The sequence below is a fragment of the Macadamia integrifolia genome, chromosome 6 (genome assembly GCF_013358625.1).
Source record: "Macadamia integrifolia cultivar HAES 741 chromosome 6, SCU_Mint_v3, whole genome shotgun sequence".
NCBI lineage: Eukaryota > Viridiplantae > Streptophyta > Magnoliopsida > Proteales > Proteaceae > Macadamia > Macadamia integrifolia.
Window position 1 is genome coordinate 38,991,195 of NC_056562.1, and position 24,633 is coordinate 39,015,827.

The window sequence follows — 24,633 nt, forward strand, 5'->3', positions numbered from 1 at the left end:
TGATGAAACGCCAAAACCGCTCGAACCTTCAATTTGCATGAGAGAGAGAGATATATAGCTAGCATTCGCAGGTGGAGGTTTGTGGGTTTACAGGAGGGTGAGAAGCAATGCGGTTCGCTGCTCCCATATATATGGGACCCAGGAGGAGGAGGAGGAGGAGAGAGTGTGGGTCCCACCTATTAATTAAAATAATAAAATAATAAAATATATGAAAAGAGATGTTGTGCAATAAAAGTGTTAAAGACGGTCTACAGGGTCATCCCTCGGGATGGTGGGACCATCAAAAGCCAATAGGGGTGATCCAGGTATAAATTTAGTAGTTTGGATCAACTCCCCATGGGGGGACTTCCCCTCGGGTGATCCAGCCATCCATGATGGGGCCTATCCATGAGTCAGAGGTGTCAGTCCCCCTACGAATGGCTCAATCATCCTAGAGAAAGTTTCCTGGGGCCTGATCTAAACCCTAAATTTAGACAAATACAGAGAAAAGATTTGCCGCTTCATACTTTTATATAATATATAGTATGATATACCGTGAGTGAAACAAATATCAATTTAATGCTAATATGTATATGGTTGATATGTATCAAAATCAATATTGGTAGATGTATCATAGATACCGTGAACGAAATCCATGGTCACACAGTATCTTACAGACCAGGATCTATACGGCTATATACCTGTGGCCATGGGAGATTTATGATTTCCCATTCGATGTCTGTTGTTTGGTTAAGCAATTTACTTCTATAAGGTTTCTTAATCAATCTAGGATGGATGAATCCTTAGCACACCAGCACATTTTTGCGTGCTCAAACTTCATGCATCTAACTCTACTAAGGATGATAGCAGTTTCGTTTAGCTAGTTTAACATATTTTTATTTTGGTAAGTCTTTTGTTCGGGAGCGTGATTCTTATATCCATGAGACAGTGCAAGACTCAATTAGCGTTCTTTATGGTTAGATCTATAGGGAAGGTCATTTTCTAAGGAGGAGAGAAACACACAAGGCTGTAGGTGCGGTGTGTGCCTCCCGAATAGAAACATTTCTTCCTTTTGTTTGGAAAAACAGAACGATGCTTGATTGTGTTCCCAATGCCCTCTCACAAGGGGATGTGAAATGAACAATTGGGCCCCTATTGGATGCCCCCGTACGCTATCCCATCAGTTGGGGCACTGGCACCTGCTGCACGTAGCATGGTAGCAATCCTCAACCCTTCTCTTATTTTTATAAGAAAAAAAAAACTATGAGAAAAGCGTTCTCTTACACCCTCTCACAAGGGACTGTGAAATGACCAAGTGGCCCCCATGTTGGATGCCCCCACACTATCCCATTAGCGAAGGTAACAATCCTCAACCGAAAAATCACATATTTGATTCACTGGCAGATGGTTCATCAGTATCCAACCTCCCTCTCACATATCAGGATCTTCTATCACGCGACATGGCATGTACGCCTTACGCCTTAGACTACGTGTTTGAAGCTTCCTAACCCTTGGATCTCTGTCACCCAGTAACGCGTATTACAGACAAGACCGATCCCCTCTCACACACACATGAAATGATTTTTTTATACTTTATTTACAGAACTGTTCCACGTTTGCTCAAACAACCTCTCTCTCTCTTATTGTAATATAAAATAAAGGGTAAACCACATGTCAAAATGGTTATATCTATCGAAGGTCAGAACCCTAAGAAAAACTAAGAAATAATGCTTAATACGTGGCAAGTTTTTGTGCTGCAATATAGACGGATTGGAACTTAGGGTATTGATAAATGTATAACTACCCCAGAAAATTACTTCGAAATAAAAACCATGGACCAGAGTCATTTTCCCCCCAAATCATGGGGCATGGCCGGATTGGAATGGAATAAAGCCGTACATTTATTCCAATCCAACCGTACTTATTTTCTGAGTTGCACTTCGGGTGGCATTTCATGGATCTTCTTATGACCTTGTCCATGGCTGTCCCAACTACATCTTTGAGTTTCGCAATATAGCACAAACTTTAGTCCTATTAGTCTACCACCACCAGTGTATAGTTAGTCCACACACTAACAGTGTCCATTGGTTTCTCCCACTCTATGGGAGTGAGTGTGTCAAACGATCCATCTACGGGGTACCCACATGTGGTCAGGGATGATAGTGTCTGAAAGAAAGAGAGTACAATGCCTGAGGGATTGTCCAAAAACAAAACAAGACACCAACATTCCCAATCACCTCTAAGAACATTCATTCACCACTTGAAACATAACTTAGAAATAAAAATAAAGGATACAAAAATATAATAAAAAATCAAATTGCAAGAATATGAATTTGATGACTGCATGAAATAAGACATTCGGTTAAAAAAGCACCTGTAATAATTGATGATGAAATATCATTGCTGCAAAATATAAATGCCCCATACCACTGCGACAAATTCCATGTGGGAAATCCAAAGCCCACATAATGAACCAAGTATACAGAAAAAGCAAGGAAAATATCTGGCATGACCCACCCCGACTGCAAGAAACAGAACCTGAAACAATGCAAGACTCAAATACAAAATTTTGGGAAAAAAGGAAGTACAGGGGGGAATAATTAAAAAATACATATATATATATATATATAGGGAATAATTCCACTGAGTGCTGCAAGACCCGAACAAATTAATGGGCATTTGAAACAGCTCTCTTGATTGCTTGCCCATTGGAAGATGGTATTAGCTGGGTGAGATGGGGTCCCTCATAAAGATGTGATCCAAGCAGAACCAGTGTGGACATAATAGCAATGACAATACGATCAGAGCTGTGATCTGTGAAGCTTTCACAGATCACAGCTAACATCCCCACCCCACCCCCGATTCCTCCCATACAGTCAGCTTCTTTTTCCCTTCCCTTCTGTAAGAGAGGTCTTCACCCATTTATGCGAAGTTAGCAGAGGTTTGTGGGCCATCACCACCCACTTCCTCAATGAGAAGAAAAAACAAACCGGACTCCATATGGTGCTGATGCAAGAGTTAGTAACCCCCCCCCCAACCAACCCTGACTCGTCATGCGAAACTGGCGATGACCTGACACATCGTATGTAATCCCAGACCCCAACTCAACACACCCGAATGCATGCAGGGACTTCTAAGAAAGAATATACCGATGCAGCTGTATCAAACAGAAATGGCTCGACTGATGGCCGACTTGGCCCATTCGGCAGATTCCTTAATCAAATGGTCATCTGAGGACAAGCATTCAGTTAAAAGGTCTCTGCTTGACACAGATTGCTGAATCAAAGGACCAGCATTACTACCCAATGTGTCTGCTAGATCACCCAAGACTCCTATTGCCGTCTTCATCACCACATCATCCCTGAAGAAAGGAGAAAAAGAACAACGAAACAATAATCAGAAACAGAAGAATAAACAGAGGAAATGATGCAGCTAAAAGAAAGGGGGGGGGGGGAACAGAATAAAGTGAACCCACATGTCTTTCTCCATGTACAAGCTATCCAAGAACTGAAGGATATGAGGGGCATAAGGCATCAGTAGCTGAGTCTTTGGAGAGTTCTTAAAACCTTGGAATATTCCCGAGTATGCCTCCAAAATCCCATTTCTTAAAAGATTGGTGTACTCTGCTGTTTCATCATCTGCACCTGATGCATGGACTGATAATTCTGCTGCACTCTGGAGCATGGGCATGGCGTACAGTAAGTACTTCTCAAAATTCTCTCCTATTGCCAGGGCAATGTCACCAAAGCATGAGAAGATTGGAGGCTTCACGGAACGGTGCAACTGGTTGCTGGACAAGTCCTTGAGGAGTTGTGTCATAATCCCGTCACAGTAAGGCAGTATTTTATCCTCCAATGCCCTGCATATGTCACCAACTACACCAACTGTGATGGCGCAGACCTGGTACTCCTCAAAATTCTGAAGACCCATTTCCAGGTACTTATAAAACTCTGACATATATTTTGCAAAATCGGAGCCTGTAGCATAAGCCAATGCTCCAATAGCTAGCATAGCCTCCTCATGCACTGTGGCGCTTCTACAAGCAAAGACCCTCAAAAAGAGACCCATCATTTGGTCCACATACTGCATGAAGACATACTTTGTTGGCTCAGAGCCTCCCAACTTCTGTATCATGACCTGCAAGCACCCACAAAGAAGACCTTGCAATTCATTCTGCTTTTCCCTTTCATCAGAAGAGAGTTTTTGTGACTCCAGTGTTTGGTGGAGCTCCGTCATAATTATAGGAACTAGTTGCATAACCATCGGGGCTGTTTCATCCGTTGAACACCTCACAACTTCATTCAAAGTCTCATAAGCAGCAGTTCGGAGGCGTGATTCTCCAGCATCTTCTCGGTGTGTCACGGTTAGAAGAGCTTGGACCATGTCTTGGAAAAAGGGTGTTAATGGGGAGGATGACGAGCCTATATCCTCATAACCTTGAGCAAGGAAATATAGAGCACCACATGCTTTCTCAGCAACATTGGGAGCATCCTTCATGCTCTGAAGCAGAACTGTGATTATCTGTTGGCAGTTTGCATGGGTAATAATTGGTGTCTCCATAGTTGAACCATGAAGGAATTCGAATATTCTCCCTAGGGTCCATGCAGTGGTGTCCTTCACATGGTTGTTTGGATCCTTCATCAAGGCACTGAGCATGAAGTTAAGAGCAACATTAACAACAGATGTGAGCTTCTCCGGGGACGGACCTTCTAATATAGAACCAAATGCATAAGTGGCTGCTTCCCTCTGCCGCCAATCCGGTTTTGTTATGTTCTCCTGAATGAAAGGCATAACCAATGGAACAATGTCATCACCAACAGTCCGTGCAACCAAACCTAAACATGTTCCACCAGCCATTGCAAGGTTCCATGCTCCTTCATCCTGATCCTGGTCGTCCTCCTGCTTAAGTAGTGTTTCCAATAGCAAAGGAACAAGAGCAGGAAGTGCCTGTTTGATAAAATAAAAGCATGGAATATCAGAGTCACCACTGAATTCACCACCATATTCTTCTATTATATCTATCTCCTCATCACAGATTGAGCTCCAAAACTCAATTGCCTGTAGAGCAACAGGCTCCTCATCTTCTTTCACTGCCTTTGCAGTGATGTTAAAAATGTCCTGTATGTAAGGAGCTAGCTTCTCATAATAAGTTGATGAAATAGAGACCAAGCATTCAAAAGCTGCCTGCCGTATCTTCAACTCGGGAGATAAAGTTGCCTCACAGACAACTCTCATGATATAGTCACGCTCCATATCATTGGAAAAATTTGCCTGAGCAAAGCTCAGAGCATTATACAATGCTCGGGTCGCAGCAAGCCTGACATCATTGTTTCCCTCAGAAGAGTTCATACCCTGAACCACAGCTGTTAGTATCTTATTTACATGATCTTGATCTACCACATCTGGAGAAACTTCCTCACACAAGTAACCAAGAGTTTCAAGAGTGGCCTGCTTCACATGAGGTGGAAGTTGGTGAATGTTGGACAAAAGTGCTCCTATCAACTCAGGCCACTGGCTATGTGGCAACTCAATACCCGCAACCTTTGCTATGACTTGAGATGCAGTTGATCGAGCATCGTGTACAGGAGAAGAAAGGGTTTGCAACAAACATGATTTGATCTGAGCCTTCACAGCTGAGTCCAATGCCAACCATCTTTGTACAAGCTCAAACTTCCTATGCTGTTCTTTTGCATCCAATGCATTTTTAAGGATCAAACCAGCTAATTTACGGCTATCAACTGGCTTCTCCTCGTTCGCCAATTCCCCAGAAAGAGAAAGCAGAAAACTGGGAAGGTTCTGCTCCTGGAACTGTTTCAGGCTTTCTTCTGCATGCTTTCGCACAGTACCATCAACCGATTGCGCATTCAAAAGCATCATAGTTACTTCCATCGCCATATTGTGTCTGGGAGTAAACAAACATAATTATTGAAGTCAACTTAAAGAAAGTAAGACATACTGTAACAGCAATACTTCATATGGAATCCAAAATTCAATTCAACAGTTCAGATTTGAAAGGGTAAGTCTTATAGACTAGGACATAAAAACCAAACAAAATCACTTGTACTCATGAGAAGCATCATATCATAAACCATGTCAATTCAAGTCCACCTACTCAGCATAAAACCCCACAATAGCACCAGATATTGCCAATCTAATGGATATTCAAAAATTTGGGGGTTTTTTGTACCAGAAAAAGAGGGGGGGGGGGGGCTTAGTAGGAAAACAAACTTGTTCAACAGAATCAAGCAACACGAGGTCCTCCCTGTAGAAAAACACACTTGTTCAACAGAATCAAGCTACACGAAACCCTCCACTAGAAACATTTCCAGATATACACAAGCGGAAGATAAAAGGATCTGAAGCATCACCCATAAGGAAGGATCATAGATCTGGACCTTCTGGAGAAAAAACTAAGATGAAAGGACAGAAAGACATTTTCAACCGATCCTAGTAACAAAGTCAAGTAATCAACCTATAAATTGAGGATTACTTTTTTCTTCAAACGGAAAAGCGCATAATAAACCGCTACAAACAATTGCTATCCAAAACGCCTACCTTTTGAACCGACAAGAAAGTAGTATCAGAGGAAAATGCAAGGAACTAAAATCAAACCAAGAAATATCCCATCTTTATCTGAAAATTTTACATTTAAACTACCTCCAGCAACGATGGATCGATAACAGTTTCTTAATAAAAAAGAAAGGAACTACTTTAATACAGTTCCAGATCGAAAAAATTTGAATCTTTTCGATACAGCAACATGAACAAAAACCCTAATTACCGAGAATCCGTATCAGGAAAACCACAACAAACAAAACAAGTAATTGAAAGTCCAAATCAAAGTCGAAAGTTAAATCACAACTCGAAACCGAGAATCGTAATTGAAATTCCAAATCAAAGTCGAAAACTCAAAGTAGCACAAAGCATAACTACACCAAACCTCAACATCAATGCCAAAAAATTCTAAATCAATACCGAAAAACCTCAATTACCAGTAAGAGATTGAAGATAACTTACATGGATTATAGCCACTTCCAATTCGATCTCTAGAACACTACCAATCGAGATCAGAGATGGCAGAAGACGAATATCTGAAAACCTAAGAGAGAAAGTAAAGAACAAGGATATAGAAGAATAAGACGGAAATGTAAAGCTGGAATTATAAGACGGAAATATAATTTATCATTATTTTGATTGGATGGGACCCTTTTTTCTTTTTTTTTTAATAATTTATTATTATTCCTATAATGCCCTTTTCTCTATTCAACTAGCTGACTCAAAGCCTAGGGTTTCCACTTTCCCAAGTGTTTCACACTTCCACATCACGAACCCATATAGCCTCGTCAAAACGCACGATCCCGCCTACAACATTCCCTTAGGTTGCGTTTGGAGAGTCAAATCATTTTTGAGTTTGAGACCACCATTCAAGTGGATGCCCCTCTCGGGATTTTTGTCTTCTGAGGTGTATAAGCTAAAGCTATGTTTGATTGTAAAGAGGGTTAAAGGAAAGGAAAGGAAAATTTTTATACTTAAAAAAAGATAAATATATGTAATCATTACTCATGTGCCTTTAATATTAATTTTAGGTCATTACATGTTTGATTATAAAATTTCACTTTACTTTGCATCAAAAACCCTTAACTATATAATATGTAAAATAAAAATTATATATAAAATATATTATTACTAAATATGATTAAAAAAATTAAGTAGTTTATACAATCATATAAAGTAATGATTATAAATATTTTTTTTTAAGTGTGAAAATTTCACTTCTCTTTCCTTTAAATTTTCATTGCAATCAAACAGAATCTCAAGGAAAAAGAAAAAGAAAAAAGAAAAAAGAAAAAGGCTTCAATAAAAGTTGAATAGAGATTTTAAAAGATACAAATGCCCAGGTCAAGAGTGTCAATGGATCAATTTAGTCTGACTTTAATTGGGTTGAATTGATTTTGGTCTGATATTGGAATAATCTAAAACTAAACTATTTAGGAGTTTTCAATTTCCTATCAATCTTTTGTTACCATTTTGTATTTTGGATATTGTTGGTTTCGATCTTATTCAATTTGTTTCACATGCATACATAAGAAATCAATGAGAATTTTCTAGGTTTTTTTGGAGGGGTTTTATTTCTTATCGAGTGGCTATTTGTTCTCTTTTTTTTTTTCTTTTATCAAATTTGGTCCACTATTTCAATATGATTGATACATACAATTCGGGTTGACCTTTGATACTTTTAGGTCTAGGGGCTTTAGAATTGGAATCGACAAATTTTGATCCCAATTCCAATTGATCTTTATCTAGATAATTCTTTAAGAAAATTAGGGTTAGTATGTTTTTAAGTCATTTCTACATATTCTAGATCAATTTTGAAAATTTTCGATTATAGTAGAATCATACTTAGATTAGACCAATTTAGATCCCGAATCCGGGTTCTTAAACACTACAAGGGTCCTTAGTGTTTAAAAATATCATGAAAAAGGATTCTTTGAACAAGCGAGTATAGAGTAATGCACCAATGATGTGTGATGGAAAAAATCCATACATGAAAAGACAGCAAAGTCATTTTATGTGAGAGGGAAGTGTTAACATACCCTCCTCTGGGATGCAATAATTCACTAAAAAACAATTATTTTGCTTTTTACAAAGGTGTTGCTTGCCTTTGAGATTAAACCATAGATTTTTGTGGCTAAATCTTGGGATCAATTCTTGCTTCACCACTCTTTCACCAACTCACCAACTAAACATCTCAAAATTTGTTTTAATGTATTTTTGAACTGTTTTCATGTCCTATAACTCTAGAGCTTATATTTACTAAGAAAAATAGACTTTGGCTGTTTATCAAGTCCAATGACACATGTAAATTATATGATTGAAGGATAACTATTTTAGGAATTTTTTCTACTTTATAATTTCCAATTTTTGAACTAAAGTTGGCCTTAAAATGATAAACTTCAACCAATTTCCAATGGATAACTATCTTAGGAATATTTTCCCCTTCATAATTTCAATTTTTAAATTAAAGTTGGCCTTAAAATGATAAATTTGAGTTCTCAACCAATTTTCAAGGTTTATTTTAACATCAAATGAAATTAAGCTTAATACATTCCATGTCAGTGTAAAACTTTCTAAATTGATAAATGATGACATGGACTAGTGGAGGTCATAGAACAACGTAAAAGAATCTATACAATTGAAGCTAAGTTAAAATTTGACATGTAACTAATATAGGCCATTACTGCTTAGATACCCATGTGGTCAAATTTATCCACCACTTTCCAAGCGGAGAGACTTTAGTGTTGATGTATAAACATGTTGGTGCAGAAAATTTTTTTATTTGTTAATTATATGTTCCCTTCCTTAATAATGTTTTAAGCTGTACTTATTACAAAAACCTTTAGAATTTGCCACACTACAACAACAGTAGATGCAATTCTAAATTTTAAGGCTCCTTTGCAATGAGAAAATAAGCTAAGATATTATAATGGATGATTAAGACTCTGTTTGATTTGCATTTTTGGTCACTACGGAATTCCAAGAAATCATATTAGACGCAATTAGCCTTCAAAATTTTAAACATTTGAACCTTATACTTATTTAACGTATATGTAATTTCATCTTCTCAACCTCAATATTTTGTGTTTTGAGTACTCCATTCCTTGAAGATCTCTGCTCAAAATAGTAGTTAAAACAGATGACCCTCGAAGGCTACTTAAGGCACTTTAGTGCACATTAGAAGGACTGGAACTATTGGATGTTGTTGCTGTTTAGGGTGTCAACCGGCTAGGCCTAGCTATGCTTGACCAATTTCAAATCCTGCACTGTGAACGCTTAGCTTTGGTGGGTATGTTATTGTTTATGATCGGGCTGGTCAATCTCAAGCTATAATCGGGTTGTCATAAATGGGCCTTAGCCGGGTTTAACTTAAACATGCATTGACTAGGCTTTGAATGGGTATTTCCAAAAATTCATCTCTTTAGTGGGTTGGAAGGCCCAGAAATGTTACAATTCACTATTTCTCTTAGCTTCGTATCTTGTTTCTCTATTTCACCTTTTTTCTCAACCCATTAATATCTTTATCAATTCTGTTTGTATTAAGCTCATGCAATCGATACGAGATTTTTTCCTTGACAAATTAAATCCCCACCCCCTTCAATTCTCACGTCCATGTTCCTTTTTTATCACAAATTTAATTAATAAAGAAAAAGAAGGGTATAAGATTATGACTATTACATCTTACAAAGCAAAGTCAGGTAAACAAGTTAGGCTTGGTCGAATGCCCGTTAACTTACACCCTTACATCATGAATGCTCGTTTAATAAATAGATCAGACTTGAACCCGACACTTTTATTGAATGTGCCGATTTGAACTAGGCTTTAAACTGTAGAGTTCGGTCAAGATAAATGGGCTAGACGTAAATTGATTGTTGCTATCATTTGAATTTGTTGAAATGAAGGAACCCTTTCTTTACGTATCATTTTGCTTATCGACCAATTTCTGTTCATACAAAACTAATACGAGCAAGCAATCAATGCCACCCTAAAACTGGACCTAAATGCCAATCTGAGGGGGATCATAGCCCTCCCTTCCCATTATTTTATATCTAGTTTAAGCTTATTTAGCCTGATTATTTTTGGACTTTAGATTGATTATGAAGCGATAGTCAATTGATGGAATAGAAATATGTTCACACCCTACCCTAGACTCGGAGGCCCCATTAGTCCATCACTTTAAGACAAACAAAAATGGTTCAAAACTTTAAATTGGTGGTGCCCAATTAAGCCCGAACGAAACGACCAGACCGGACCATTTGACACCCTAGACTGGGTTTAGAATCGCACTCAGTTTTCCACGACCGGAAATTAGTGGCCTTTCGGCGTGGGTCAATGGCGTTGACCATAGGCCGTTGAGAGAAAAGAAGAACTTCTCACCAACCAGTAACGAAATGCCGCGTCATAATTTGTTCTTTTCTTTTGTTGGATCATCTTCGAATAAACGGTGACGATATCCCCAGCACAAACTAATATCGCATTGGTTGAGATATCAGTCCTCAACACTTAATTGGTCCACGTCATCTCCAATGACATGTCTCATTAAAAATCGATTATTCGTGACGTGTTTTCGTGAGATACGGGGCAAATATGAATTTATAAACTTCAAATCCCGAGCTTAATTATCTGACACAAAGCCATTAACAAAAAACTCTGCAGGCGAGCGAGCGAGCGAGCGAGCGAGCTAGCTAGAGAGAGAGAGAGAGAGCGACGCAGAAGCACATTCCTGAGATTTGCTCATCTTTCTTTAGCATCTGGTAGAGATCAACCTTCCGCAGTTACGCCATGGATGGCTCGTGGAGAAAGCGCGGGTCTTTGATCGTATTTGGCATCGTTTTTCTCGGTAAGTGAGGCTCTAGATCCATTCTGTTTCTCTCTCGTCATTTACTTCTATATACTTCAGTTGATTCTAATGCTGCTTCTGCAAAAATGTATAGCTTCCATGAATGCTTTACTTCTTCAATTCATTGACCATTCTCTGCATCCTAGTTAGGCTTCTTCTTCCTGACAGTTTCTTGACAAGAGTAGATTTTTTGGGGGGGAGGTCTTTTTACTCACTTTTTTTTTTTTGTTTGTTTGTTTGTTTGTTTGTTTGTTTTATCAAATGTTCCTTTACGAATCACGATTAAGATACCAACTTTGGGTTTGTTTGGATCTGCTCTTCTTTAACGAATTAGAATTTGTAGTTTCTGTTGGACAACAGTAACATAAGTTCAGTTAAAGAGGTAATAGATGACTATCGTACTATGCATTACCTGTTTCATAATTGTTTGCCTTAGGAATTATTCCATCATCAGTGTAGGTATGCTAATTATTATTGAATTTCAGATGGGATTTTTTCCTTTTTTTTTTTTTTTTTTTTTTGGGATCAAACATTGAATCTTCTAAGCTAATTAAATCTGTGGAATTCATTGCAGGATGCCTCTCTGCTTTTGCCATTGCAAAAGAGGAAGCTACAAAGTTAGGAACAGTTATTGGGATAGACCTTGGAACAACCTACTCATGTGTAGGTGTTTACAAGAATGGTCATGTTGAAATAATAGCAAATGACCAAGGAAACCGCATTACCCCATCTTGGGTAGCATTCACTGACGGTGAAAGATTGATTGGTGAGGCTGCAAAGAATCAGGCAGCTGCGAATGCTGAGAGAACCGTTTTTGATGTCAAAAGACTTATTGGAAGAAAGTATGAACTCTCTCTCTCTCTCTCTCTCCCCAGGCAAAAAAAAAGAGAGCAAGATTTTGGTATTTTTATGGTTTTTTGAAAACATATGTAGAGCACTAATTTATGCATCTGCAGGTTTGATGACAAAGAGGTGCAGAAGGACATGAAACTTGTTCCATATAAGATTGTGAACAAGGATGGCAAGCCTTATATTCAAGTAAAGATTAAGGATGGGGAGACCAAGGTCTTTAGTCCAGAGGAGATCAGTGCCATGATTCTCATTAAGATGAAAGAGACAGCTGAAGCATTCCTTGGAAAGAAAATCAAGGATGCTGTTGTTACAGTTCCTGGTATGAAAGCATTTGTGAGCTTTGAAGTGAACATCACCATAGAGTATAAAAATAGGTTTATATGGAATTTTACTGATTCTATCTCATGCCTTTTGCAGCCTACTTTAATGATGCACAGAGACAGGCTACCAAGGATGCTGGAGTCATTGCGGGATTGAATGTTGCGAGAATTATCAATGAACCAACTGCAGCGGCCATTGCCTATGGTTTGGACAAGAAGGGTGGGGAAAAGAACATCCTTGTATTTGATCTTGGTGGCGGTACATTCGATGTCAGTATTTTGACTATTGATAATGGTGTCTTTGAGGTTCTTGCCACAAACGGGGACACTCATCTTGGAGGTATGAATGTTGCTGGTTATATATATGTAATGGTCGCTTTTAGATACTTTCTGTTTTGTGCTTTTTGGAATGTTTTGAAGGAAAGTGGTGTTGATTGCTTGCAATGGTGGAAAATCTTGCAGGTGAGGATTTTGACCAAAGAATTATGGAGTACTTCATCAAGCTGATCAAAAAGAAGCACGGAAAAGACATTACCAAGGACAATAGGGCTCTTGGGAAGCTCAGGAGGGAGGCTGAGCGTGCCAAGAGAGCTTTAAGTAGCCAGCACCAGGTCCGTGTGGAGATTGAATCTCTCTATGACGGCTTGGATTTCTCTGAACCACTGACCAGAGCTCGTTTTGAGGAATTGAACAATGATTTGTTCCGAAAGACCATGGGACCAGTAAAGAAGGCAATGGAAGATGCTGGATTGCAAAAGAACCAGATTGACGAGATAGTTCTCGTCGGTGGAAGTACCAGGATTCCCAAGGTTCAACAACTTCTCAAGGATTACTTTGATGGAAAGGAACCTAACAAGGGTGTCAATCCAGATGAGGCTGTTGCTTATGGCGCTGCTGTACAAGGAAGCATCTTGAGTGGAGAGGGTGGTGATGAAACAAAAGGTATTATTTTCTGCTCATTTTTAAGATAACCCAGTTATTATTTTAGTTACACTTAGAAACTTCAACCCCCATTGCCTCCAATCCCACCTCCACCCACACCCACACCCCCTCCCCGACTCCCCACCCCAAAATAAAAGTGTTCTGCACTTGACTAAATAACATGTTGATGTAATTGATGTAGATATTCTTCTTTTGGATGTGGCTCCTCTTACTCTTGGTATTGAAACCGTTGGTGGAGTGATGACCAAGTTAATTCCGAGAAATACTGTCATCCCAACCAAGAAATCTCAGGTTTTCACCACTTACCAAGACCAGCAGACGACCGTCTCCATTCAGGTAACTAATGTTTCTTCCACAGTTGCTGAAGCGTAGAGGGATTGTAAGATTCCACGCATTTTTCACACGGCATTGGAATTTGGGAACTGTAGCCCACCATTCCATGAGTTACAGTACATAAAGCAATGATCTTGTCATCTCAGATCTCATTACTGGAACCATGGAATTGGATGTATGCGATGCATACAAGGTCTTTGACATCCAATTCTGATAAGTAGCTTATGATGTGTGGCAGGTTTTTGAAGGTGAAAGGAGTTTTACAAAGGACTGTAGGGAGCTAGGGAAATTTGATCTCTCTGGCATTGCCCCTGCTCCAAGGTTTGACATTATTCAATACTGAAGTGCCTTCTTTTAAATTGTTTAGTTCAATTTCATAGAGATATAAATGAGAATCCACCGTCCTTGAACAGGGGAACCCCACAGATTGAAGTAACATTTGAAGTTGATGCCAATGGTATCCTTAATGTCAAGGCCGAAGACAAGGGCACAGGCCGATCTGAGAAGATTACCATCACCAATGACAAGGGTCGGCTGAGTCAGGAGGAGATTGACCGAATGGTCCAGGAGGCAGAGGAGTTTGCTGAGGAAGACAAGAAGGTGAAGGAGAAGGTTGATGCACGTAACAGCTTGGAAACTTATGTGTACAACATGAAGAACCAGATCAATGACAAGGACAAGCTTGCCGACAAATTGGAGTCAGAGGAGAAGGAAAAGATTGAGACAGCCGTGAAGGAGGCCCTTGAATGGCTTGATGAAAACCAGAGTGCTGAGAAAGATGACTATGATGAGAAGCTCAAAGAAGTAGAGGCTGTGTGCAACCCAATCATTGCCGCTGTCTATCAGAGATCTGGAGGAGCCCCGGGCGGTGCCTCAGGTGGTGATGATGATGATGATGATTCACATGATGAACTGTAGGATCTCATTTGACTTTTTTTGCTGACTGCTCCAAAAGAAATTGAGAAGATGAGGTAGGAAAGATTGCAGAGGGAGGTTCTTCTTGCAATTTGAACAGTGGAACTTACAGGATGAGGAACAGGGGAGAAATCAGAAGCACCGAGGAAAAATGTTTATTCTCTCTGATGAGTCTTCCTCCTGTTCCCTTTGAATTGTTGTTTCTGGAGAACATGTATGGGGTAGGACTCATTTTCTATCGTGCTATTTCCCCCCAAATTTTTTGGTAAATCTTTTTTGTTAGTCTGTGGGAAACTAATTGACTTGATTATTTTACTTGCCTTTCACAGAGTGCATCACTAGATCCTCACGTGTATCGTGCTTAACAAGGACATTATGAAAAGACACCCCTGCCCCTTTGAGATAATTAGTGTTTTTTCTCTGACTAAATATTTTGAGCTACCTCTTAGAATCACCCCCTACTTAAACTTAGAAGAGATTGGTAAACTTAGAATAGAAGAGATTGGTAAACTTAGAAGGGATTAGGTCTCCCCCCCTCCCCCCAACCCCCAAATAACTAACTATACTGTCAAATTGAAGAGGGGCATTTTCACCGCTTCAAAAAACGATTCAAATTTGCTGATTCAAATCAGAATCGAATAATTGACATATGAAAATGTTCTCCTACATCCTTAGTCCATGGATTTATAATCTACTAAATGAAGAGAGAAAATTGATTCTAAATCCATGGATCAAGGTCGTTCTCATACGTCCAAAAAACCAGATCCGCTCTCCTTCAACGTACCCTAATCCAAGCTGATTTGACACATCTGATTTAGTCCAAATCATAGAATTGCTAGATGTTTAAATCCGAGGGCTGATTCTAAGGTTTTTTCTTTTTATACCAATTGGATCCCTACTGACTCTGATCTCGATTGAAATAGACCACGACCCCAATTCGATTCAATCCCATTCCTTAGTTTTGAATCCTTGGCTTTGACATTGTACAATAGAGGGCAGGAGTTGATAATAATACAAGAATCTAATCACATGATGAACACATCACCAATAGCGAAGGAATTCTTCCCCATCTACAGGTGAAGGAAAACTCTTTCTCTTAAGTAAATTACTCGGCCAAAACCCGATTCTCGCCATTTCATAGTATTCTGCAATTTCACTTGTTGAATAGGAGATCTTCATAATACAGAAAATGAAAGATCAATACACACCCAAGTCATAAATAAATGATGGATGATACATTAACCAGCTCAGATAGGTACGTACACTGCACCTGTTCGAGCAAAACCATCCTTGAGCCTCTTCAAACCTTTTTTTTTTTTATATATATATAGTCAATAGTAGTGTCAATGTTTACCATAAAAAAAAATAATGTCAAATGTACGCCAATTAACAAGTGAGCTTGCATTACATTTTGCACCTATAGAGAGAGAGAGAGAGAGCTCCGTTTTTTTGGGTGGGTGGGTAAGTAACAATGAAAGAATATGCTGCACCGGAAATATACTAATATGTTATCACAGTATGTCCTAGGGTTATATACATGCTGCAGGATTTTGTCGAAAAATCTCCATGGTGGTAGACAAATGAAGGGAAACCATTAGCCAATCGTTTTCCCAGATGAACAGGACATCCAGGGCCAGTTTGACTCACATAGGTCAGAAGGGGAGCAGCCATCATTGTCTTTCTCATTGATGTCTGCATTATGCTTCACCAGATATTCAGCAATTGCTTCTCTGTCACAGACTGCCGCGTAGTGCAATGGAGTTTGACCCTCGTTATCCTTAAATAGAGAAGAAACAGTGCCAAAAGAAATAAGAATGGAAAACCATAAATATATATGTTCAGTAAAAAAAATTGCAAAATTACCAACTAAAACTAGATCATCTTTAGAGGGGAAATGTAGCAACAAATAAAATCAGAGACTGAGACCTGAAAATGTATATTATAAAAGGAAGATGGTGGGCAGAGAAGTATTTTAAATCTAGCAGCCCCCACCCCCTTCTCTTTTCTATGCAATGCCACTGCTTCTATTTATTTATTTATTTATTTATTGTTTAAGATCAGGATGGATGGGGGGCAGCAGATTCCCCACCCCACCCTACCCTTTCCCTTTTCCATTTTTTCCCCTCCCAGAAGGTGCCCAACCACCTTGAAAAGGGAGACTGCAAGGACAACCACCAGATGAAGGAAAAACAATATGGTAAAACGATGGTGCCCAAAAGTCACAGAAGGCATCCTGGAAGCATCCCAATGTTCCTTCAAAACACTAGACTCATACCCTCTTAACCTTCCAAAAGAATAGTGTTAGAGCAAACATCAAGAAATACGTAAATAAACAAACAATATATCCGCACAACATAGAGATTTAATGTAGTTCACACACTGATGTGGTGTGCTACGTCCTCGGGCGAAGAAGAAGATGTTTCACTATGCAGAAGAGATATTGCACATAAGCAACGGCAAGAAAACTCGCCCTAAAACTCTAGCTCGAAAAATCCCCAAAATACAATGACTTGCTCAACAAGACAACAGTACATTATATACTCCAAGTCGCGGGTCGATCCATGGGGTCGCGATCAATGCGGTCGAACCATAACGCAGGGGCCACTCCCCTGCACCCCCAATCGGCCCTAACCCCTCTGCTTCTATCACAGATATCAGAAAACTTCCCATTTGGGTCGCCACCAAAATATGTCGAAGCGGGTCAATCTTCAAAGCAGGTCAAGAATTCGAGACAAACTTAACAAATAAATTTTTAGAAACTATTACATTTGAAATTCTGAATGTAAATTCATAATTGCAAGCATATTTTATTCATTTTTTTGCATGGGGAGAGGGGGGGAGGAAGGTTGGGGTACTTCCATGATTGCAGACTTTGATTTTCACTTTCATTATCAGATGTGGGCGTAGTTGTCATGGTACCTAGGTGAAAAAAAATGTTTGAGGGGTCAAAAAATAAGTCAGACACTGGTGACCAAGCAAGGGAAAAAAAATGGCCAGGACACCTAGGCAACGCCTCGACAACTATGGATGTGGATAATTGAATGCAAGATGCATCTAGATCATTATGAATTCTACATACATCTGCCTACTTACCTATGCTAGTACGTGGATGATGGATCCATACAAGAGGATTCCCTAAATCCTAGGATGCAACATTAGCTGGATTCGACTCCAAGACACAAATTCGCACCTGAATGTTTGAGCCACATGGAATGTTATTGACTTTTACCTTAGCATTTACATCGGCATTCCTGCTGACAAGTAGCTCCACAATGTTGAGATGTCCACGGTCAACAGCCCAATGCACAGGGGTTCGGCCCTCACCATCTGCAAGCATATCATTTGGAATATCTCAGGAAAACTGAAATGTCTAGGATGAATATAAATCTTTAACCACTTCTTCAGATTCCTGTTTCCTCTCGTGGATACTTGAGAAGCATATTGAATGTAACATGTTAATACCAACTATCAAGAAGCAAAGCTGCGACAAGAGTATTTGGTAAAGGCAGAGCAGCACATTACATGACAATACACTAATTCTAAGACTTCATTGCCATGTTCTCCATACAATTTCCAACCTGAACTCCCATGCTTGAACACAATGGAAAAGCATCATTGCTATGAAGTCATGGTAATTATGGAGACAAATGTCGAAATTGTAAGAGTACCCTTCTTATCAATTTAGCAGGAAGAGAAAAATACAATGACACAGGATCTAACTGCAACTCGATATAGCAAGGTTTCCATGGTCTGGTTTAATGTTATCCAAGAGGGTGGCAGATCCATAATTTCTATGTTAGACCAACCACGGAGGGTCGAAAGATCTATCTCAAAACATCAATTACCGTAGATTTCTTTTGGGGTGTACACAGGGGTGGAGGGAGGGGATTGAACATTCTTGTTTAACTTTTAACCTTAACACTACATGTGCATTCAACCCAACTCAACTCAACTAAGCTTCATCACATCTAAATGGTATCAGCTACATGAATCATGTTCCACTCTACTTTGATCCATACCTGTTAATCCTAGGCCACACATGCATTTTCTCACCACTTCTCCCAAAGTAATGTAGGCCTACTTCCAATTAGAATCATATTACTCCTCGCCGGAGCATTCAGAGACTGCCGTTGCTCATGTTCATGTCCAGGGCACCTCAATCATCTCTAAACTTATTAGATATTGTAACTTCATTAATGAATATATCTAAAGTGTTCATTTCTAATTTAATATTTTCTGCTTTTACCCCTCAGCAATAAGGTTGTTCCATTGCGACCTAGTGGTCGTGGGTTCGAGTCTGGAAACAGCCTATCTGCGAAGCAGAGGTAAGGCTGCGTACATTATGACCCTCCCCAGACCCCGCATTGGCAGGAGCCTTGTGCACTGAGTATGCTCATTTTTTTTTTTTTCTTTTTCTTACCACTCAGCAATCTAACCATCCTCATTTCAGCTACACTAAAATCGCACATGCACACAATAAGCATAAAATAAGGACAAACATTTTAGCTTGGAAAAAACTGAAACTTAAACATCCAATTTCAGTTTCACGCAAATTTGAGGAAGTCAACTCTAGGAAATTTTAAGTAATTTCAGTTTACAGATATTCAAAATTTACAGCTTATTGGCTTAAATTTTTTACATCCAACCCATACAAGAAAATATGAAGAATCTGAGGATTAAAACTACATGTACAAAGAGACATCTGTGTCCTCAACTGTAGATATCATGTAGACTGACTTAGTATCTGATGCTCGATAACCACAAGCAAATTAAAAAGTAAGTACAAAAAGACATCATGTATTGTTGACTACGATAATTATCAACTACGTACCTCTAAGATTAATTGAAACACCACTATCTACATGTTTAAGCAAGCTATTCATATCTCCTTCCCTTGCACAGGCATGTATAGCTTCCATCTTCCTGAGAATTTAAGAGGATAACCATTAGAATCTTTGATGAATATATATCTTTATGGAATGTAAGCACATGAATAAATTTCCAGAGGATTCCCACCTATACTCTTTGAGTCCATAGAAAGCTTGAATAGAATATAATAATATATTGACTACTTAGATAATATATGGGATGGGTTTGCTCGAAGAGTCATGTAATAAAGGAATCTAGGAGATGATGCAAAAAGAAAAAAAAGCCACATGCAACCTGGTTCACAGCCTAAAAGGGATCCATGAGCTGAATCTGTTCATGAGAACAGTACTGTGATCCTACACTTATTGTAAAGTTCAAGCCTAAAAAGCATTGTTGAAAATAAATTCCCTCTTTTTGGTAATTTTTTACTAAAAGAAACATAAACAAAAATTTAATGACTGGTATTCTAGCAGATAAGTCCATACAGGAATAAAAAAATTGGGTGAACTGAGAACTGGAAATGTAGCAAATCCAGAGTGTCCCCATGTGATTCATTGTCCATACTCAGCCACATGGCTCATGGCTGCAATAGGAAGAAGGGTCACCTCACAAAGAATACAAGGTGATCCACCTAAAAAACCTTTCTCTTCTTACAAATGTGTTCAGAAATAAATGTGTATATTTCAATTTCAAGACCCTTCCCTTTTTCAAGAAATTCACCTTCTCTTGATGCACAAGGGCAGATCACCCAAAACTCAAAGATAAATAGACAAAAAGGGAAAGTTGTATGCAGGAATTGTGGTTTCATTTGCTAATACTTTTTTCACATACACTAAATGAACAAAAACCTGAAAGGGCAGTTGGTTGCTTTGCAGCAATTGGGAGTCTGAGCAAACAAAAATATTACAAAATAGTAGAAATATTTCCTGCCTTATTCAATTATTTAAACCAATACTAGCAACTTCCGTACTGGAAGTTAATCTCCGCGCAATATTCAACTCCAACCACAAAAGCAAATTAATGTCATCCTTCATCTGATAATAACACAGAAACACTCACAAAGACTCCACACTGAACCAAAAATGAATAAAGGACAAATTTTAAATTTAAATGCGTGAAAACACATTCCAGTTTCTCATGGGAACAATCCAAAAAACCTGCCATGATCATCTTCATATGAATTGACGTCACAAAGACCTATACTTCTTGTCTTATAGACATTACGGCAAATATAAAAAGGTAGCTTTAATTCTCTTTACCCAATAATGATCTTAAGCTCCATCTTCTAAATATAGAAGAAAAAGTAACTATGGTGTCAAAGATATATCAATCAAGATATGTAAATGAAGAAAAGTATAATGACCATATTATTGAGTTAACTCCATGTTGTAGAATTCAACACAGACATCTAACACATAAACATACTTATTCATATGCACATAACAGTTAACACAACCCCCTGTAGGTGCAAAAGCTCACCTTTATGTACAAATAAATAAACAATGACAAAAAATTATACAACCAATAGCTAAGGAATCTTACAAATCATCTCCAGAAGACTCCTCATAAACAAAGGTGCTGAAAACTGGGCCCATTGTTCTTGTTCCTTTAGCATCTGAAATAGGTGCATCATTGCCTCCATCTTTACGCTTCTTTTTAATGCAGCCATATGAGAGGAATAAATAAAGAACTTAGTCAAGAAAGTATAGAAAGATTGGAAACCACATAGATGTAACATTAAATGGTCAGATACCCACAACAGTAGATCCAGCTGCCCAAGAAGGATATAGCTCGCTAACTATTATTATATACTTCTGCATTGCTTCTTCTGGAGGCATAGACCCCAACCTCTGCCATGCATTCCTTGCACATATCACCAGAAATTCATTTTTTCTATCACTCAGGCATGAAAGGGTGAGGTCAAAAATAAAAATAGTGGCTATTCAATGCAAGGTAAAAAGGTTAGAAGGCAATAACTACAGAACTAGTCAAACAACCAAATATCAACATAGCATCTTCCTACTTCTCCTTCTTGTTTTATAAGTGATCAGAATACCGTCGCCAGAACACTAGGACGTACCAGACCCTGCAGTAGCGGGAGCCTTGTGCACTGGCTTTCTCTTTTTAAAACACAAGGACATACCAGCATGGTTTCAAGGATTACCCACTCCTGATCACCCTACCTAGGCCAAGAGTCAATGGAACAATGCAATCTGCAAAACAAAGTGGAAGGGACAATCCACCGGGAATATCAGTTTTTCGAAAAACTGGAATAGCTACCCAAACTGATCAAGATTGAGAAGGATCCAGGGTCTACTACCAATCTTAAACCCTTGGATAACAGTAATCAGAAACATTTAACTGGAAAACATACGGTTCCGAAAAAGGGCAGCCAATTTGGGCAACAAAACCCTTGCATCTCTTTCTTTCCAGATGATGCAACAAAATAAATGAAATTCCTGCAGACGCAACTTGGGCAGCCAATTTCTTCACAAAGGATGCATTAAAAAGGGAGAGCATGTCCAGCATCTATTGGTTTTAAGAAATATTATAACAGGCATGTTTTTAGCTAAAAAGGAGATTTTTGCTTCTTGTCAACATGAATGGCAATCCTAGTTTGGCCTCACATCTATGACTCTAATCATTAGGTGGGCTAAATTGCATTTCACCAAGCTATATCTCACTATCTATTCCATGAGGCCCAATTATACTTGGGGCTCCTCTAGGTGGCTGACCCTGGAGTCCCCAATAAAATCTATTGTGCTCTGCTATCCAAAAGAATGAGTTAGGACCACTGAACAGTTAACTAGTTGTGCAAAATTTATCCTAGGTTTTGAAGGTTTTGTCCAATGTCAAATTTTTGGACATGCCCATATACCATGCGAACCCATATTGGGTAACACATAATTACTTACTATGATGAAAACTTTCACCGTGCAAAATTTCAATTATATAGCCCGTCTATGATAACAAATAAAAAATCAAGTCCGCCCCAAATAAAGAATAGTTATGATATCCATAAGGGTTTATCTATTTTTCATTATTTAAAGAGATATTAAGTTTCAGAACTATCACATCTTGAATTCGTAGAGACCAAACTACTCATCAAAATCCTTCCCTTTCACATTATTAAATGGAGAAACACTCAAATATTACAATATAAAGAAAAAAATAATAATAATTGAATGATTAAGCACGAATAGTTGAATGACTGAAAATTGAAACCTAGCAGTAAGCAAGAAAGCATAGAGGAATACCACTTGGCACGAGCCGACATCTTGAGGGCAGAAGGTTGCGGTGTGCCGCAAGGACCCTCGGTGGCAATCTTATAGAGACCATAAAGCTGCAATTGAACATCGTTAGAGACCTTCAGTGACAGACGATCAGCAGCAGCAGTAGCCACAAAAGTCGCAGCAGCACTAAATATATCATCAAGCTCGGTAGTCTCAACTCCTTCCCAATCATCATCGTCATCATCTTCCAAATAACTCTCGCTCTGCTTGCTCTGCTTCTCGATAACATCTTGATTTCCTTCATCAACACGGAGTTTCTCTTCTGCGGCGGCACTTTGTTTTTCAGAGACTGCACCAGGCTCTTCCACAGCAGACGAAGATTCAACTTCAACCGACATGGACGGTATACTCTCTTCGCGTGCCAATCTAAGGTTTTCATCTCTGAATGAAATAACCATGGATATAAGCTTCGCAACAAGGAAAGAGAAGATGAGACCGATGACTACTGATTGAGCGAGATCATGCCAGTCCCCCATGATGACAGGACTCGAAGAAACCAAATGTTAGTAAAAAAATTCAAAGACTGATCAGAGAGCAGAAACCCTAGACCTATAATGCATCGATGATCGGATGTTGGGGAGCCGACAAAGAAGTAAGAAAGAGCACCCTATAATTTTGCATAATAAACGTATAGAAACCAGAAAAAACTGGCGTAAGTATAAAACCTCTAAGAATTAAGATTATTAAAAAAAAAAAAAAAAAAAAAAGAGGGTTAAGCTTAGAAACTCCTGCTTCTCCTCACATAAATGTTTGGATGTTAATAAAATGTATATATGTATATATCAATGACTGTAATACTAGGGTGTCAATCGGTTGGGTTGGGTCGGTCTTAGTCGGGCCTGATTGGGCTCAGCCAATTTATAGGGCTACACAGTGAATGCCCGTTTAGCTAGAGCAGGCATGGTACAGGCTGCCATAAACGGGCTTTAACCCAGCTATAGATATATTTAACTTTAAACGGGCTTTAAACGGGTCCTCTTTAAAATTGATCTTTTAAATGTGCTTGAAAGTAATACTAATAAAATGAGGCAAAGATGAACATAGCAAAATAATATCCCATAATTAAAATGGATTAAGCCAAAGATGGAAGTAGCCAAGTCACTAAGGTACTCGGTTTTTAACCCAGCGGAACTCAAATCAATTAAACTATGCCTACACAACACAAGTTGAGCAAGTTTAAATTAATTAAACTATGTTTGAAAAATATTAATGTTCGGAGAACAATCACCACAATCTCAACTGTACATATCACATAGCCTTAGCACTAAATACAAATAGTATTTAAAAAAAAAAAAATACATGTAGTATTAGAGGGGTCGGGCTAGGTCGGGCTTAAATGAGTCGATTCAAGTCGAGCTTGTAAAAATGTCAGGCCGATTAGACTCCCATCGGGCTAGGCGGCTACACCGTGTACTACCTATTTATTAACGTGTCGGGCACGTTTACTAATCGGGCCGATCTATGTCGGGCCATAAATGTATCAGGTTTGATCGGACCTACCGATGCAGGCCTGGAATTGACACCCCCATATAATACTATAATTTTTTGCTTTATTACAATTTTTTTTCTCAGCATCCAAACATAGACAAGGGTACAGAGGGGTTTAGATTTTAGGGGATACATTAATGCAATCATAAATTCAAGGACATGCATTGAACATAAAAGTTGTAAATATATAAGTAATAAAGATAATATTTCATTCGTTGGCTTTTGGGATTTTGTACCCAAGTTTTGT

At 38.8% G+C, this 24,633-nt stretch overlaps 3 protein-coding genes across 5 annotated transcripts; 1 reads left to right on the forward strand and 2 right to left on the reverse strand.

Annotated features, from left to right (window-relative positions):
* Positions 1-2,341: 2,341 nt before the first annotated feature.
* Positions 2,342-7,232, reverse strand: LOC122082417 (importin subunit beta-1). The gene is made up of 3 exons (XM_042649964.1): positions 6,997-7,232; positions 3,455-5,881; positions 2,342-3,340 (listed from the first exon to the last, which is right to left on the reverse strand). The coding sequence occupies exons 2-3, from the start codon at positions 5,872-5,874 to the stop codon at positions 3,142-3,144; spliced, it is 2,619 nt and encodes an 872-aa protein (XP_042505898.1). The 5' UTR covers positions 5,875-5,881; positions 6,997-7,232; the 3' UTR covers positions 2,342-3,141.
* Positions 7,233-11,162: 3,930 nt separating this feature from the next.
* LOC122081014 (luminal-binding protein 5) lies at positions 11,163-15,062 on the forward strand. The gene is made up of 8 exons (XM_042647947.1): positions 11,163-11,374; positions 11,949-12,216; positions 12,331-12,545; positions 12,644-12,886; positions 13,009-13,488; positions 13,670-13,824; positions 14,060-14,142; positions 14,235-15,062. The coding sequence occupies exons 1-8, from the start codon at positions 11,317-11,319 to the stop codon at positions 14,737-14,739; spliced, it is 2,007 nt and encodes a 668-aa protein (XP_042503881.1). The 5' UTR covers positions 11,163-11,316; the 3' UTR covers positions 14,740-15,062.
* A 964-nt stretch (positions 15,063-16,026) lies between these two features.
* On the reverse strand, positions 16,027-23,579 carry LOC122081015 (acyl-CoA-binding domain-containing protein 1). Of its 3 annotated transcripts, none has more exons than XM_042647949.1 (6): positions 22,863-23,577; positions 21,363-21,468; positions 21,148-21,254; positions 19,568-19,659; positions 17,966-18,063; positions 16,027-16,513 (listed from the first exon to the last, which is right to left on the reverse strand). In XM_042647949.1, exons 1-6 carry the CDS (start codon positions 23,372-23,374, stop codon positions 16,331-16,333), a joined length of 1,098 nt encoding a protein of 365 aa, XP_042503883.1. In that variant the 5' UTR covers positions 23,375-23,577; the 3' UTR covers positions 16,027-16,330. The 3 variants fall into 3 exon arrangements, with proteins under 3 accessions (XP_042503883.1, XP_042503882.1, XP_042503884.1); XM_042647948.1 differs by having other exon boundaries at positions 21,148-21,257; positions 22,863-23,574; XM_042647950.1 differs by lacking the exon at positions 16,027-16,513 and adding an exon at positions 17,208-17,655 and having other exon boundaries at positions 21,148-21,257; positions 22,863-23,579.
* Between the last annotated feature and the right edge of the window lie 1,054 nt (positions 23,580-24,633).

Excerpts from the sequence above, each read along its gene's own strand:
- LOC122081014 (XM_042647947.1), top strand. The coding sequence starts at position 11,317 with ATGGATGGCTCGTGGAGAAAGCGCGGGTCTTTGATCGTATTTGGCATC. Across the intron at positions 12,887-13,008 it reads CGGGGACACTCATCTTGGAG|GTGAGGATTTTGACCAAAGA; the intron begins GTATGAATGTTG and ends AAAATCTTGCAG. Across the intron at positions 14,143-14,234 it reads GGCATTGCCCCTGCTCCAAG|GGGAACCCCACAGATTGAAG; the intron begins GTTTGACATTAT and ends GTCCTTGAACAG.
- LOC122082417 (XM_042649964.1), bottom strand. The coding sequence starts at position 5,874 with ATGGCGATGGAAGTAACTATGATGCTTTTGAATGCGCAATCGGTTGAT. Across the intron at positions 3,341-3,454 it reads TTGTACATGGAGAAAGACAT|GGATGATGTGGTGATGAAGA; the intron begins GTGGGTTCACTT and ends TCCTTTCTTCAG.
- LOC122081015 (XM_042647948.1), bottom strand. The coding sequence starts at position 23,374 with ATGGGGGACTGGCATGATCTCGCTCAATCAGTAGTCATCGGTCTCATC. Across the intron at positions 19,660-21,147 it reads GAGTCTTCTGGAGATGATTT|GAAGATGGAAGCTATACATG; the intron begins GTAAGATTCCTT and ends TTAAATTCTCAG. Across the intron at positions 16,514-17,965 it reads ATGCCGATGTAAATGCTAAG|GATAACGAGGGTCAAACTCC; the intron begins GTAAAAGTCAAT and ends TCTCTATTTAAG.